This window comes from Ochotona curzoniae, unplaced genomic scaffold (assembly GCF_017591425.1).
Source record: "Ochotona curzoniae isolate NIBS_2020 unplaced genomic scaffold, NIBS_Ocur_1.0 scaffold_4701, whole genome shotgun sequence".
NCBI classification, from domain to species: Eukaryota; Metazoa; Chordata; class Mammalia; order Lagomorpha; family Ochotonidae; genus Ochotona; species Ochotona curzoniae.
Window position 1 is genome coordinate 11,392,164 of NW_024467122.1, and position 17,409 is coordinate 11,409,572.

The 17,409-nt window shown below is 44.7% G+C and overlaps 1 protein-coding gene across 1 annotated transcript in view; it reads right to left on the reverse strand.

Annotated features, from left to right (window-relative positions):
• ATP10A (ATPase phospholipid transporting 10A (putative)) overlaps positions 1–17,409 on the reverse strand; it is a 142,458-nt gene that overhangs the window by 32,817 nt on the left and 92,232 nt on the right. Inside the window, exons 3-7 of the mRNA XM_040969940.1 lie at positions 10,973–11,058; positions 5,573–5,679; positions 5,070–5,201; positions 3,634–3,764; positions 1,628–1,880 (exon numbers count right to left, since the gene is read on the reverse strand). Coding sequence (XP_040825874.1) covers positions 1,628–1,880; positions 3,634–3,764; positions 5,070–5,201; positions 5,573–5,679; positions 10,973–11,058 — 709 coding nt within the window. The remainder of the gene's footprint in view (positions 1–1,627; positions 1,881–3,633; positions 3,765–5,069; positions 5,202–5,572; positions 5,680–10,972; positions 11,059–17,409) is intronic.

Here is a 17,409-nt window from a genome sequence, read left to right on the forward strand (position 1 = left end):
CACAATATTATTATTTAAAAAGCTCATTGCTTGGAGCAGGCATGGTAGCACAGTGAGTTAGGCTGCTGCCTTGAGCCCTGACATTCCATAGGACTGCTGGCTTGAGTCCTGGCTGCTCTGCTTCCAATCCAGTTCCCTGTGAATGAGCCTGGGAAATCAGCAGAAGATGGGCTTTGGTCTGGACCAGCCCTGGACACCACAGCCATTTGGGGTGTGAACTAGTGGATGGTATTTCTCTCTCCTGTCCATTCTGCCTTTCAAATGAACAAATACGTTTTTAATAACTGCATTATTTGCATTAGATTTGATTGAAACTTTATAACTGTATACATTTTGCCACATGTACAAAAATACATGATTAAATCAAGCTGATTAACATGCCATCCTTAGCTACCTTGTTATGGTGAGACATTCGACATGCGCTCTCTGTTATTTTGAAATCCCAACACATTCCTCCCGAGTCTAGTTCACCTTGCTTGCTATGCAACAGACCTCAGAACCTAGCCATCCTGTCTGCCTCAGCTGCATCTCAACTTGAAAAGACTATTGCACACTGTTCGATCTCTGATTCTCTTACGGCTCTGCCAAGTTCTCCTTCTAGGAAGAACATGCAAATGAATTGTTTTACACAAAAGGTCAGCATTCATGGATGAGGCACAGGAGGAGGGAGGAAAGGGGTATGCAATTCAAGGGGGTGGACAGGTAAGTGGCTGTAATACCATTGCTGACAAGTTATTTTGGGTGGCGAACAAAATGTCAAACTATGCCTCCTCCTTATCTGGTAACTCTCATTCTATGTAGTGGAAGGCATCGGACACCATAAACATGCTTCATTTTATAAAACTCACAGTAGCTTCTGGTATGCCAGACTCTTCCCCCATCATTTCTCTAAGGAAGGCTCATGTGCCACCCACTTCTGCCTTGTTTTAAATCTGCTGCTGCTTCTTTGATGATCTTTGCTGCTGGGAGGCTGCAGGGTGGGGTCACCGTGGCCCCCAGCGGAGACGCCAAGGCACTGGGAGCACTAGCTTGGCTTAGGCATTCTTATCAGGACGGCTCTCTCCTGGCTAGGGCCCAGGCGCTGCTGGTTTCAGTCACAACCACGGCTTAAGAAGCTGGCAGCTCCAGGAAGCCAGGAAGGAGGCAGCAAAGGATAAGGAAAGGAGCGATGGGAGGAGGGGTTCCTAAATGTTCAGAAGCAAGACCACTGATTTCTTTCCCAACCCCTCATAGATACTGCACTCCAAGAGAAAGAATGCACCACAAATTAGCCAATCCCTTCTGAGAATTTGGAGCTGTTAACAACAAGACAAATGGGTGACAAGCGAAATGACTTTCTGTCCAGTCACATGGCCGAGCTCAGTGGCTGGGGCTACATCCTGGAGGACGTTCTGCTCACTTGGTGGCTGCACTTGCCTGGCAGACAAGGAGCGCTGCAACAGACACCCGCCCCACCAGACACTGCAGCCAGCAGCCTGTTCTAAAAATAGTACCAGGCTCCAGGCTCCCTGACAGCCACATCTTATGCTCCCTTGAATACCAGCAATTCCTGAAGCTTGGGGAATGTGTGTATATAGCAACCTTCTGGTCCAGCCCATATCAGGATCCCCCAAATCCCCACACTCACCATTTGCATCGTGAGAATACTCTATGCCTGACACAGTGCACCTTCGGAAAACCATCTTATTCTCCGTCAAGGTGCCAGTTTTATCTGAAAAGATGTATTGTATTTGTCCCAAGTCTTCTGTGATGTTCAGAGCTCGACATTGCAGCTGTGAGTCTGTCTCTTCATCATACAACTCTATATCCTGGTTAATGAAGTATACTTGGCACACCTTCACAATTTCAATGGAAACGTACAAGGAAATTGGTATCAAAACCTGGAAGATAGGACGCACACAGAATGAATGGCTTGGGAACCAGGGTGCTACAGAATTAATCCAATCTATTTACATGCTATATGACTACAATCATAAGAAAATAGGGGCTATACTGTACCTTTAGGAGCTTACATAGGTTGGCTTAGAGTCACTATTGGAAAAGGTTTAGAATATTGGCAAAGGGTTTAAACTAGGACAGCCTACGGTGCAACTGCAGAGTGAAATCCACTATGGTGTCTGAAGGTATGGTAACCATGGTTTGGACAGAGGCAAGCATTCTCATATTGCTAAGTTGTGCTTGAGAGAAGCTATGAAAGGAAAGAGAGAAAAGAGAAAAAAAAACATGGCACAGTCAGAGTCCTCATAAGCAAAGTCACATCACACCAGAGTGATACTCGACCCCCAGGCTTTTCCTGGGCCCAAGAGACAGAAGCTCCATCTCCCATGGATACAACCCACAGTTCAAGCAGCAGCCACGCATGGAAGAGGCTTGGTTCAGATGCTGATTAGAAGGGAGATTTCTGCGATCTTGTGGGGGCACAAAGCAAAGGGAAGACGTCCTTGAGAAAATTAATTATGTCTTGCAGTTCATGTTTATGTATTTATTTTTTACATTTACAACACAACTAATGTTTAGGGGTTCAGAGGCTGATGGAACACTGACAGCACACAATCCTAACTGGGGTACTGAACACAATTTGCGTTAATAAAGACAGATCCATTTGGAATGTGAATTAAGCTCTTTCTCTTTGTGTAAAGCACATATGACCCAGCTGAGCTTCCCTCCTAGGCAAAAGCTGAGCAAGAATCCTCTGGTACCTTCTTATTCCCAAGACAGTTGTGGTATTCCTGTGTCCATTTCCTGTCTTCTGGAGCTCTGAAACTTCCCCACTCTTTAACCCTACCTGTGGGCATAGATTCCCAAGAACTGGGGAGTTACTGGAGAGGTATTCAGAATGAATAGCCTAAGTAATTGTAACCATCACAATAGATACTGCTGAGCAATGCAAAGTGATACCTTGGAACAGCAAATTCAGTTAATGAGAAGATGGATGGGGTCTCAGTGAAGGCATCTGGAAATTGGTCCACAACAGAGTGCTGCAACTATCCTGACTTCCTAACTTTCCTCAGGTTTCATAGTACGTGGTCCATAGGACAGGGACCAGGGGCAGCTTTTCTATGAATCTTAAAATTATTCCAAAATAAAACTTATTTTTCTAAGACAGTAACTAAGGAGCGAATTTAGCCTAGTGGTTGAGATTTCCATGACACAGATCAGAACACTCGAACCTGAATCTTGGCTCCAATCCTAATTCTAGCTTTCTGCCAGTATGGCTCCTAGGAGGCAGTGGCAATGACTCCAATACTTGGGTTTCTGCTACCATTTGAGTTTTGGGCTCCCAGCTTTGGGAGCCTGGAGAACAGAAGAGCAGAGAAGAGCTCTCTCATAAAAATAATTAATTAAAAAAATTTAACTGAACGAAAAATCAAGGAAATGGAAATGGTTATCTAAACCAAGCCTTCAAACCACAAGAATCTTAAGAACAACAAAAAACAATTCTAAACGAAACATCACCCCAGGAAGAGGCCCATAGATAAATCATGTATTAAAATACATAGCAGTATTTCAGGCAGATACACTTATGTTCCTCTAACATAAAGAATTCACAGGAAATTCACAGCAGTGAATGATAACTTTCCATCCTTTCCACAAAAAACAAACTGATTATGCTTCAATTCTTAATAACGTTACCTGTAGAACTATTATCATTGTGAAGAATGAGTAAATTGCAGCTATGACTGGGGACAAGGCACTGCCATCAGACTGAGGGACATCAAACAAGGCTTTCTTCTCCTGAAACCGCTGCATCCACAAACCATGGCCTGTTGTAACGTTCATCCAATAGAAAACAAAAAAAAAACACTGTTAGTGTCCATTAAAGCAAAGTTCTAAGACTGCTGCTTCACACACACACACACACACACACACACACACACACACACACACACACAGAGTTTATTATCCTGTCCAGACATGTAAGAAAACAAAAGCAGTGTTCTTGGCACCCATAATCAGACTGCTGGAGAAACAGGCACTTAGACCTTTCCTTACTTGAAGTGGTCCCCATTGTTGGTGCTGAGAGGCACCGATGAGCAAATGCTTAGGAACGACACGTGTGTAGGCAGCTGACAGTGTGAAATACCCAAAAAGCAAATTTCCAATGTGTGTCTCATACAACCTCAGTTTTATGTGATTCCTAGTTAGAAAATAGTGGGCCCCCAAGAAAACCATCAATATTGAGTAGCTGAAATGTTGACACCATAGTGCAGTGAGTTAAGCCTCTGCCTGTGATCCTGGCATACCACATGAACACCAGTTCAAATCCCGGTTGTTCCACTTTCAACCCACTTCCCTGCTAATGTGTCTGAGAAAGCAGTGGAAGATGGGCATAGTAGTTGGCCCCCTCCAGCACATATAAGAAATCAAGATGGAGCTCCACGATCCTGGCCAGGCCAGCCACTGTGACCATTTGGGACGTGAATTGGTTAATGAAATAGCTTTTATCTCTTTTTTGTAACTCTACTTTAAATAATCTTTTTTGTTTTCCAAAAAATTCACGTTATTGACTCTGAAGTCAATGTTGATATAGTTATCTGATAATAGTAGTCTTTTTTTAATGCCTTGCACATCTCTATCTGTTACCACAGAGGCCGTGTTACACCCACCCAGTACGTGATGGCTACAGACCAAGGACAGGTTAAGGTATTTTATGACACTCTTCTCTGCAGCTTACCAAAACAGTGACCTGCTAGTGCCTTCTTTGCATTGCAAGCAAAATTTCTCTTTTCACATAACTCTAACTAGCAGTGTTCCTTGCCACTGGTTTTAGTTCATCCCTGGTTACTGATATCTCTTCTGTTAGAATCACTACTACTCCTATGATGAAACAAACCATTCTTACAGCCAAGCAGTGGTCCATTAAACAAATAATATTGCTTTGCCAAGCCTGGTCATGTAGACCTCCCCCCATAGTCCTACTGATACAAACAACCTTTGAGTTCAAGTCAAATGAGAAACGTGTGTTTGAATTTAAGAAGGCTAGTTCTGAGTGGGTAGGGCATTACATAGGGCGCTCTTGCAGGCTATTCCCGGAACCCAGTCACCTCTTATCCATGTGGGAGACTTACCGACCGCTGAAAATAGAGACATGCAAATGAGGAGGACGACACACCAGAGCACATCGCCATTCATTTGCCTCTCAAGCTGGCTGCGCTTGTAGCGGGGCCCACTGTTGTTCAGCAGAGCCTTGGTTTCATGACCTACGAGAGTCAGGGGGAGGAAGCATAAAGGGACATGGTGAATCATTTACTATGACACCATCTAATAACACTGATGTGACAAGCACAGTTGAAACATCAGAGTAGGAGATCAATCTGACACATGTAACAACCATGGAGAAAGAAATTGGCAAAAAAAATGTCAGGATTCCTCCTTGAGGCCTTCTTGAAAGAATTTTTGCTTTTACTCCTTTGTATTTTTCTCATTTTGCAAAGTTTCTTCAATGAGTTTCTACAGTACTCATGCAACTTGTATAATTAGAGGAATAATGAAGGTGGAGAAATGACCATGGAATGCCACATGACAAGCCAACATACCATCACAGGACGCAACGTAAAGTGCCCTTCACTACCTGCATAGATGACAATGCCCACAACTGCCTCCGTGTTTCTGATGGTGCACCCACGCAGTAGCAGGTTCTCTTTATACAATGCAGCCTTCTTCCCATTGTCGTGGATGCTGTCAGGAAACAGGGGCATGTGTTAGGTTGTGGCTGCACAGGTATGCCTCAGGTTTCAAGAAACTGCATTGGAGAAGGAAGGGAGGATCTGACAGGCTAGAAGCGCATGGAAGCTGGGAGCTGGAAAAGCAAGAGAAGCAGGGAGCCCTGGGTATGGATGGCTTGTCCAATGAGTCTCTGCACTAGTGAGAGGAAGCTACTGTTCAGTGGAAACTGGCCGTCCAGAAGTTGTTTCCGAGCCTTCTGCTTGTCTGATTACTTTACACGGGGTTTATTTTCACTTGAGAGACTGACCAAGGTTGAGACAAGCCACCCTTTCATCTGAGTGTCATTACTGGGAAGAGGCCAAGGAGGGTCTTGCTATGTGTCCTTTATTCAGCACAGGAGATGGTACTCCTCATCAGCCCTCACATTGACAAAATACACAAATATCACTCCAGAAGGGAGGATGAGATTGGCTTCAGCAACATGTTTTACTTCTCTTTTTCTTTTCTGAATATAAGTTATAAAACTAATTAGAAACACTAATGCATAGGATTGGAAACAGAAAAATTCATGAAACAATTTTTATGCATCTGCTTGATTGCTATATAGATAAAAGGAAAGTCCCAAGTTTAAGCTGCAGCTTTCAGACTTGCCCTCCTGGCCCAGTAATGGCTCCAGGTTGGTCAGGGTTTGGACCATGACTTTCAGGAGAGGCCTTGAAGATCTGAAACACAGCAGGGACTTGGCCTATGCTCTTTCAGGCAGTGATTCCAAAATGTGAGGTCTTTAAAGAAGCCATCATTTTGCATTCTCATGGTTAGGCTTCCATGCACATGTACAATCCAAACACCTTTTCTTTGTTCCATGGAAGCTCAGTAGGGACCATGGTCAGGGTTTCCTCCCTGTCAAGTCCTAGTATGATGCCCACTCTCCAGGACAATAATACATTCTCTGAGTGAAGAAGAGTCACTGAGCCAGGAGGGCAAAGCCAACACACAGGCTGGAGGATTTTTGTTTGTTTATTTCTGTTTTTGCAAGTGTGCTGTTTACCAACATTCATTTTATCTGCAGAGCAAATGCTAAGGGACATGCCAATGGCTCACTTTGGTGTTCATAACACAGAGTCACAACTGAAACCTCACAGCCAACTAAAGCTTTGAGAGATGAAAACTAGTTAAATATCATTAACTATGAAACCTTTCTCCATACCACCTGAGTGAGAGAACCAGAGAACATCTTAAGCTTATGGGCAATTGTGTGAGAACATTTGGCCACAGAAGCCATTTCCCTGAGACAGCAATAAAGAACCGGCGGGCCATCACAAAGTTCTCTCATATACTTTCTAAGAACAAGTTGACAGAATTAAGAGCAATATTTTCTTGCCTTCCTTGATTCCACTACTTTTTAAAGCAAGTATAACTGATCTTCTCGATCTGAGGGTTCAGCATCTGCACTTTCAACCAACTGCAGTTGAACACATTTGGCAAAAAACTGCAACAGTATTGAACACAGACACTTTTCTGTTTATTATTCTCTGAAAAAACATGTGATGATTTATATAGCACTTTTTTTTGTATAAGGGACTATATATCATACAGAGATGAAGTATGTGAGAGGGTGTGCATATGTTATATGAAAAATACTATGATATATAAAGAATTGAATTTGAAGAGTTTGGTATCCTTGGGAGATCCTGAATCAGTCTCCTGGGGATTAAAGGGGATAAATGTGCTAAGCTAACTGGATTCAACCAGATAGAAAGGCACTCCTAGCAAGGGACACTGGCCTGGACCATGCTTTAGGACAGACAGCAGATGCCACCAGACAGCAGCACACTCTGGCATGAAGAATCCTCAGAAGAGACTGGAAGGCTGGAGAATGGCATCACCCAGCACAGTGCAGAGCCAGCAGCTCAAAAACTACCCTGGATTTCTGAGAGAGTCCTGGCCAAGGGTGGAACAGGCTCAGTGCCAAACAAGCATGGAGTTGACTCCATGGAGGCATAAACCCATCAAATTGCACTCAAAGCTACTCCTTTGCTTTGAGCCCAATTGCATTCTCCAGAACAGGTTTGTTGAGATCCTACCTGCCAGGACCTCAGCATATGAATGTGTTGAGTCTTTGAAGGTGTAATGAAGTTAAAATGAGGTCATAGAGTGGTTCCTAACCTAAAAAGACAGGTTTCCTGGTAAGAAGAGAGAAGACACAGACTCATAAAAAGGGAGGGTCATTCACTACAAGTCAAAGAGAGAGGTATCAGTGGAGACCAACTGTGAAGGCATCTTGTTTTTGGATTCCCAGGCACCTAGACCATTGGGAAATAAGTTGTTAAAGTAGCCCAGCCTGCAGAATCCCAGGAGATTGGGCACATTCTGAAACATTACACCTAAGCCAACCAGAAAAAATCACTGAGCTCAAGTCCCCAGGCCTTTAGGCTCATCAAGCCAGTCTCTTCTAAACTTAAATTGTCCAAAAGCAAAACCTGATGATAGAATACTGATGACAGCATCTACCATTCACAAAAATACGGCACAAGAAGGTTTCTTGGGAAATGGCAAACTTCAGCTCATGGATGTCCTGCCTACCTTGCTTTCTCTGATGTTACACCTGCTGGGCTTCACTTAAACTTGGCGATGAATGGGTTTCCCTCATCAGAAAGCCTGCATGTGAAGGCAGGTGAACACTAGTAATCACCAGAGCATTGGCAAGAGCCTGCAACAGGTGTACAAATCCACCTGCTGAAACACAGGAGTGCAAGGTTGTGAGCTTGGGATGTTCAACCCCAAAGCCACAGAATACAGTGCAAAAGAGCAGGCAGTTGAAGAGTTATCTTCAAGACAACTCCCTCCCTTGGCCACAGAACACCCGCAGACCTAAGGCCTCCTCTCTGCTTCACCCAGGCCATTGGCTCCGGTCAGTCTGGTCACCTGGACCACAACTTGGGTTTTCTTGACTGACTCCTTCTCCATCATTTCGACATTCACTCCTGCATGAGTCCTCAGAGTTACCCCACTGGATATCTGATTAACCCACAGCTTTCTTAGCACTATTTCTGTGCAATATTGCCCTAACATGAGCATCTCTATTCCTCTGTCAGAGGATGAAACACCCTTTCAGGCCTCCATCTCCCCAGCCTTGTTTCTCACAGGGTCCCCAGAGCAGTTTTGTATAAACTGTGAGTGTGTTGCTCTCCTGAGAGCATTCTCTGTGAGCTGCTTACTTCCTCTCACTAGCATACAGGGCCCAGTAAGCCCTGCAGCCCCATTCTCAGCCCTTCCTGTGCAGGTTTTTTTGTGCCAGTCACCATCCAGCACATTCCGTCTGCCAGATACTGGCCTCTGTATGCAACTTACAGCCTTCCAAGTTCCATAGCCTTTAAGGAGATTCTCTGTACTAAGCAGCCAATATCCTCCAGGCAGTTCTCCTATCTTATTGCTTTTTGCACTCCAGTTCCTGTCTCTGCTCTGAGCCTGGAAAGTACTGACAGCAGCCAGGGACCTTGGCTTTGGGTTGGGTCCTTCCAATGGAGAGACTGGGAAGAATGCTGGCGGAGCAAGAGAGCACAGGGAACTAATCATACGTTCCTTCCTAGAAAGTGAACACAGGCTGAATATGCCCTTTGTTAAGAGCTCTGTGTCCTCAGCACAGGCGCACCAGCCCCAGGCCTTGTGGAAGACGGCTCTGTGGAGTGGGCACCATTGTGCCCATTGTCAACCAAGACCTGAGCTTCTCAGAGAGAAGCCAACAAACAAGGGCTCCTAATGAGGTGTCCGCAGTTCTTGTTGCACAAGACAGAATCACAGGAGGAGCCAAGGGGACCTTTTGTCTGTGTGAAGTGCTTTCTGCTCCACTCTCATCTTCATTCTCCTCTCTCAACCATTTTTTTTCTGATGGTCACCAGTGTCTGGGCCAGGGATAGTCATATAGGATTTGTCGAGCACAAGGCTATGGAAAAAAATTTACCTTTCACTGTGAACAGTTTGCATTCATTGGCTCACTCCCCTGCCCCCAGCAATACTGCATGCCTACTGTGTGCAGGGCACAGGGATCAATGCTCAAGACACCAGTTAACCAGAAGATTCAAGCCCATACTGGGAGCTCTTAGAAACACAGGATATTTTCAGAACCTCCACTCCTTTCCACCTCTTTCCTATGGATCCATCTGCACTGGGCCTCAACAGTGAGCTGGCACTATGGAGCAGCAAAGCAGCAGGGAAGAGGCCTTACATTTTCTGGTTGAGAGAGCTAAGCCCGTGGGAGCTGCTGATGCACAGAGAGCAGGGCTGCACACAGGAGACAGTTCAGTGTCTTTCAGGTCCTGGTCACTCGCTTTGCCCTTCATGAGACGGTATCTGACAGTGCCAACCTGCAATTCACCAACTGTATCCTACCCCTCCTGCTCTCTCCATACCAACTAACTACACTCACATTACCATTATTTTTGTCATTGTTTTCGATACAGAAATTCCCAAATAGAAACAAAAGCAGGGAAGATAGCACATTTACTTCATGTACCCTTGACCAAGTTTCAATAAACATCAAATGGCTTATCCTGTACCACTGATTCACCTTTTCATTTTTCTGGTCTGCAACATGGATTAGAAACATCATAGATAGATACATTCCTTTTTTTTTTAACTGCTCATCTTTACTCTTAGCTAGAAATAAAGTAAGGAATTTCATCTGTTTAAGTTTACCATGCTATATCCAAAGCTTCAACTGGTCTCAGGACAGGTGCCTAGCCCATACAAGGGTCCTTCACAATGTTTATAAAAAGATGAAACAGGCAAGATTTTTTTTTTCTGGTGCAATTTTGAAATCCATGCATTATTTGTTCATCATATGTATTTTCCATGAACTATCTGAAGATCCCTCCTGAACCTGCTCAAAGATTGAGTGAATGAGACATGAACAAAGTTCCACCCAGAATCCTCCTGCCTGGCTACTGCTTCCACATAGTGGCGCCAAGCATCATCAGCCACACTTTTCTTTAACTCCTCTCACCTTCCTAGGGCCCACACTGGAGGATGGAGAAGCCAATACTGAAAGTCTTGGTACATTTCTAGCTCTGAAAGAATCTTGAAGAGTAGTTCCATAAGCAGGCAAGAAGGCTTAGGTGATGAGAAATATTTGCAAAAGACCACAGCAGGTAGCAAAGAAAATTACGTGCACATTTGTGACACTGTCTGTGTGTGTGCGTGTGTGTGCGTGTGTGTGCGTGCGTGCGTGTGTATGTGTGTGTGTGTGTGTGTGTGTGTGTACTTGATCAAGAAGAAAGACAAGCATGGGAAGATATGTGATACTCACATGCAACCATGAAACCTAGACAGGTTATTGTTTGGCTTCTCACACTCGATTACGCTGGTGAACGTCAGAGGATTGAATTCAGAGACCTAAAATAACAGCACAGACACATTAGAAAGAAATCTGGGAGCAAGCTGTTCCATGCTAAAAGGCACTTGTTTTTCTGTCTCAAATCCATGACAGGGAAATTTAAGGGGAGAATTCTGCCCACAAGCTCTTGCAGAACGCCAGTTTGCACATGGCACTGCATCCCTGGCTTTCTCCTTTTCATAATGAAGAATAACTAATCATTTCCTGGTGAATAACAATTAATGGTCTAGTACTGGGGAGTGAATGAGCAGGAATGGCTGGGCTGGGGTTCAGTGCAAAATACGAGCATAGCAGATAATGGCACAGAAAGCCACCATGGAGAGAAAGGGATGAATGAATTTCTGAGACAGATCAGCACCTTCTGATTTTCAACATGGACACAGAGCAGTCAAGTCCTTCCAAAAAAAAAAAAGGAAGAAACTTACCCAATGAATGCAGAAAATGCTTAATGTGTCTTTGAAGAGAAAGCTTTAAATAGCCAACGCGTAAGGCAACAATTTATTATTCTCCTCATTTGGAAAAAAGTTAACATGAGTGGGTGTTTAGCGTAGAGGTTAAGACACTTGTGTCCCATCTCAGGAAAGCCTGGGCTTGACTCCTGGCCCTGGCTTTTGACCCCACTGTCCCTGCTCATGTTGACCGTGGGAGGCAGCAGGGATGACTCTGCCAAGCGGGTGAGGAACCTGGCTTGAAATCTTGGCTTCTGGCTTTGGCCTTTGCCTAACCCTGGCTGTAACAGGCATTCGGGGGAGAGAACCAGAAGATGGGGGTTTTCTCTTTCTGCAACTCTTAAGTAATCTAACTAACTAAAAGACTGCTCACAACAAAGGAAGTCTTAAATATTGAATTTTGCCATTGGTAGATAGCAGTGTGCCTGGCTCAGACAAGAAATCCTAAGCAGGGAAAGGGAAAGATGAGAGTAGAACAGCAGGGAAAGGTTGGGAATAAATATTAAATTTGAGCAACTAAGTACAATAAATGGATTTCCTTTTTTTTCTTTAACAGCTCTGGTCATGGTTGCCATTGTGTTTCCTTTTATCAAGTGTCAAACATAATGAAAAATTTAATGGGATTTGCTCACCTAAGTACATTATCAGGAAAAAATATTCAGGTCGTTAAAAATGATAGAATGGTATAAACAGTGCTGACATCACTCCAGGAAATCACTACTCAGCCACAACAATGCACTTACTTGCGCAGAGTCCAACCATCGAAGACTCAGTTCTCACTGCTTACCAATGTTTTATGAACCTTAAAAGGAGGACTCATTGGCTAATAAATAGTAGCTAAGTTCAATACCAATTCAAATGCTATTTTATTTAAGTTTTTTTTTTAAGATTACCTATTTATTTGAAAGACAAAATTCTAACAGGGAAAGAGTGACACAGAGTGAAATCGTCCACCTGCTGGCTCATCCCTAGCAAACAGCCACAGCAGCTGGGCTGGACCAGCTGGAAGTAAGGAGCCAGGAGCCAGCAGCTTTAGCTGATCTCCCACAAGGGTGCCAGGGCCAACTTCTGATGCGTTCCTAACACATTAGCAAGGAAGTGGATCAAAAGTGCAACCTCTGGAACTCTAACCAGCAGCCATATGGGATGTCAGCATGAACAGACAGAGGTTTAACTCACTGCACCACAATGACAACCCCAAATGTTATTTTAAAAGCTTCTTGAGGTTTCCTTAACTATCATCCCCTTTCTGCTTGACCCAACACAGCCTCTCAGAGTGAGGCCGTGTTTCCAAGAGGCCAGTGTTTATCTCAAGCTGTATGGATTAACTGGGAGGCCTCTGGCCCACTTTGTCAGGGCAAACGTTTGCGGATACAGCACACAAGATGGCCATGAAGGGAGTGAGTTGCAGAGAACACCAAGGTTGTTCTTGGCAGGCAAAGAGGCAGAACTTAAAATATTCTCTGTTTATTATTCTTTCTCTAAGAAAAATGGAACATACATGGAGGCTCAGAAGCAGGAGGACATTCCGTCTTGGGAGTAGCAGAGCTGTAGCTAACTTGGTTCCACTAATAACCATGTGCCTTGCAAAATGCGCATGCTTGGCGCATCAGACGTGTCTGGCTCCGCCTGGCTCCGTCTGCCTCATCTGGAATTTGTGGAGTTTGTGGAGTTTTCCTACAAGAATGACCTTCGGAGATGGTTATGGATTGAACTGGACCCTTCTCTCTTTAGCATTTTTAAGAACTCCTCCTGCCCAGAACCTTAGAAGTCACGTTGTTAGGCGACAGGACCTTCCAAGAAGTAATTGGGTTAAAAGGAGGGCATGAGGATTGGCCCCCTTCCAATGCCACTGGGGTTTGTACAGAAACAGGCGATTAAGGCACACAGAAGTCCACGTGAGCGCACAAAGGAAGGGCAACTGTCTACAATCCACAGAGAAAATTTCCTTGCCAACACCTGCATCTCGGAGTTTAGCGTGCAGTGCTGTGACAACAAACTTTGGTTTAAGCTGTCTAGTCTGTGATTCTTTGGCAGCCCCAGAAAATGAACACAGAGCCCATCTTTGACTTTTTCTTTATTAAAAAAAAAATAGCAGTGTTTCACAAAAAGAAGTACACCTTTTGGATGAAGAAATTTCTATTTGTGTTGACTATTTCTAACAGCAGCCAATACAGTAACACTTGCTATTTAAGAAATCTATATTCATCCTTGTTCCAACAGCCATCCATCCATCTGCCTTAGCCCAAACCAGAGGCCAGGTCATGTCATAGCTATCTGTAGACAGACTGGGGCGACACTGCCCTCTGGAGTCTGGACACAGTTAGGGGGCCTCCACACAGCCCTTTCTGCTGGGCACTTCAACATCATGGATTTCAGAAACGGATACCCAAGGGAGTGCTCTCCTAGAGAAGTGCAAGTTGTGCCATAGCATGTTAAATTCCTGTTTGAGATGCTCACATCCACTATTAGAGTATCAATTTGGGTCCCAGTTACTCCACTTGCCATTCAGCTTCTTGGCTCGAGTGCTTGGACTCTGTCACTGACATAAGGAGACTCAGATAATGTGCCAGACTCCTGGCTCCAGCCTGGTCCAGCCTAAACTGTTGTAGGCACTGAGTAAACCAGAAAATGATCTCTATCTATCTTGCTCTATTATTTATGTTAATAAAAGTAAACAAGTAAGTTTGTTATTTTAAAGGCTTTTACAAAGTTCATAGAACAATGCAATTAAAATGTATTTTGCTGCAAAAGTATTTGGAAATCCCTTGCATAGATATTTGTCTGTGAACTTCTGAAGAACTCTCTTACAGGTGGAGAAAACGAAAAGGCTCTAGAGATGGATGGTGTTGAAATTTACACAAAAGGGTTAATGGACTCAGTGTCACAGAACCATACACTAAAAATGACAAAGTGGTAGATTTTGTGTACATTTCACAGAAGTGAGAAAAAAATTCAAAATAGAATCATTGAGAAGTAATTATAAAGAAACGATCTCTAAGCAGAACATAGCCCTTTTTCTGTAAGTGTGAGAAGCCTCATTCTTGTCAGCAGCAGCCTGGCTCAAGTTCTGGGGAGTGTGCTCCAGTGCCAGGAGTGTGCTCTGTGTGGGTGGCACTGTCGTCTCATGACCCTACTAGGAGGCTGGTTACCAAACGACCTCTGATCTAGCACCACTAAACAGCATGTCAGATGTCACAGCGGCCATCAGTTGAGCTAGCAGAACTGACCCAGAGCTGACAGAAAGTCAAGCGCCCTGGTGTGTAGTCCTATTTCCTCTGAATGTGGGACATTTGGCACATGATGGGAGAACATTTGGATGCGGATCTTCTGAAACTGCTGTGGCTGTATACTCCACAACTCTGCAAGAAGCAGAGGTGGTGCCTGTGATGGCAGGTTCGCACTGCAGAGTTTGCACCACCTCCCAGAGTGTTGCCTGCCCACTGCACCCTGGGCAGGCCTCCAGCTCAGGTTGCTGCCACCTGCAGCTTAACCACACATGCCATGTGTCACAGCTGATGACAGAGCACGCATGGGCAAGTGGCTACCCCATCAGCAGGACCGTGCTTAGTTCCTGTTGTTTCCCTTGCAGTCGCTCTGAAGCCTCTTTGAATGAAGTGATCTGACCTACATTAGGGCAGGGACACAGCAGACAGCCCTCAGCTCTACCCTTGAACTTACTATTGTGCTAGAAGCTGTAGCCACCGCAGGGGAGCAAGCGGCACTCCCTTCCCTCAGGGATGCTCAGCTCTTCCTCCTTATCCTCAGCGCCTCCTTCAGACAGAACAAGTAACTGCAGGTGCTGCAGCTGCCTGGCCAGCCAGATGGTCAATAGTGCTCAGGACAAAGACTTGAGCTGCAAGAAAGTTTCAGGTATCAAGCTTGCAAAGCTGACCTTCCACCCCCCATGGGTTCCATAACTGTAGATCCAACCTACTGCAGGTAGCGAATATTAAAAAAAAAAAAAAGTAAGTGCGTAGACACGAAAGGAATTCTGTAGTCTACATTTGCTTTAAATGAACTACCAATCATTATTCAGCAAAAGCAAAAGTCATTTTCCTCCATATTAGGATGGAAACAGTGAGCAGATACTGTCATTTTTGTTGTTGCTGTTATTGCATCAAAAGAGAGAAATAAGCTGTTTTATGCCTCTTCAGCAGCTGGGGTCAGCAGGAGGCACAAGCGTACACCTGCAGAATCTTCAGGTATGCTGCCAGGATCCTGGAGCCTGACTCGCCAGCTGAAAGTTTCAGAGTAGGCCATCTGTCACAGTCTCTGGACGACACAGGCATAGTAGAGTCTTCAGAAGGGATGCATAGGCCCAAGCGCCCTGTAGCCAGGCAGGACCACCACGTATACTCATGAGGAGACACAGAAAATCCACACCCTCCTTTGTTCCCTGCTCTAAAAATGCCCTTTGCAACACGAGGTTCTTGTTCCAAGTCCAGCCCCAATGTCACCTCCCAACACCAGCCTCGGGAAGTTTGGCTGGTAGAGCACAAGGTCTCTCTAACTGCCAGCCTGCCTTTGTTCTCGTCATTTGTATCCTGTCACTGAGTGGTAATGGTAACAACAAAAGCCAGTCTGATCACAGAAGCATTCTGTCATAATAAAAGTTAGTGATAGCTGCTGTTACACAGGGTGAAACCTACATTCCCCTGTAGCATCTATGAGTCTCAGCTCGTTGGCCCCTCAGCTGCCACCTCCCCAGCACCTGCTCTTGTCACTTGGGGTGACCCATTGAGGGTCAGAACTTCTTGCATTTACATGCAGTTTCCCTTGCACTCCCACTTCCTGCATCCAGCCACCTGCCCTGGCATCTCAGGACACCACCTTATCTGATAGCCCCCCAGGTAGGACAGGCAGGTGCCGCAGCCACAAATTTGCATAGCTCATTTAGATGTCAAACCTAGTGCTTGCCCCTTGCGTGGCCGGGACTGGCTGCCATGACTTTGTCCACCCACAGCTGTCCATCCACAGGTTCCTGAGAATAGGCCCTCTGTGGCTTTGACAGAACAGAGTTGGGTGTCCACACAGTTATGGGGTGATGAGTGCTTATTCTGGAAGGATCTTTTGTATCAAGGAGCTCTGTGCAGGGTAAGGCAGGGACTGCTGAGCAAAAGACTGGTAAGTTTTCTCTGCTGTTCCAGGAAACACAGGCCCTCTTACATGTACAAGCACATTTGAGTGGGCAGGAATATAAAATTATTTCCTCACAGCTTCTAATCCAACTGCTTACTTACTGACAGCGGGTGAACGCTACTTGGACTAATGTAGGCAAAGCATTTTAAACTAAATTAATGGAATAATTGCCCCAACCCTTTAAACTAGCACTTTCAATGCAATTTGTATTTACTGCACCACTCTGTTTTACAGAAATTCAAATGGGGGAACAGATGGCCCGATAATAAAGGAGTGAATGAATATAAGAATTAATTTATTTATTCCTTGAAAAGACTGTATTGCCAAAGCAACATTTTTGAGTTATTAACCTGAAATAGCAAGGAAATAGTCCGTTTTTGTCACCAAGGTATCCCCTGCATGTAGCATGTCCCCAATCAGTGTTTATTGGAGAAATAAATAGCTGAAGGAAAGCTATAGGGGTTCTTCTGCTGTTGGCAGGAGACAGCCAACACATAAGGGGACTCAAAACAAAATAATCATCTCTCCAATCAGTTTCAGATTCAATGTTACACCAGGAGTTTATGCCCCAATACAGACTCTGTAGGGAAATATCAATTTATCCTACCACAGCAATAGCTGGGACTGCATTATTTAAGGTGTTCTAAATATAGAAGTGCCGAAGTATGTTGACACAGCAGCCCTTGACAAAGCACTCGATTGCACATAATCTAGCATGTGACAGTTCTGGTGAAGTCGTCACTGTCTCCAGGGTAACAA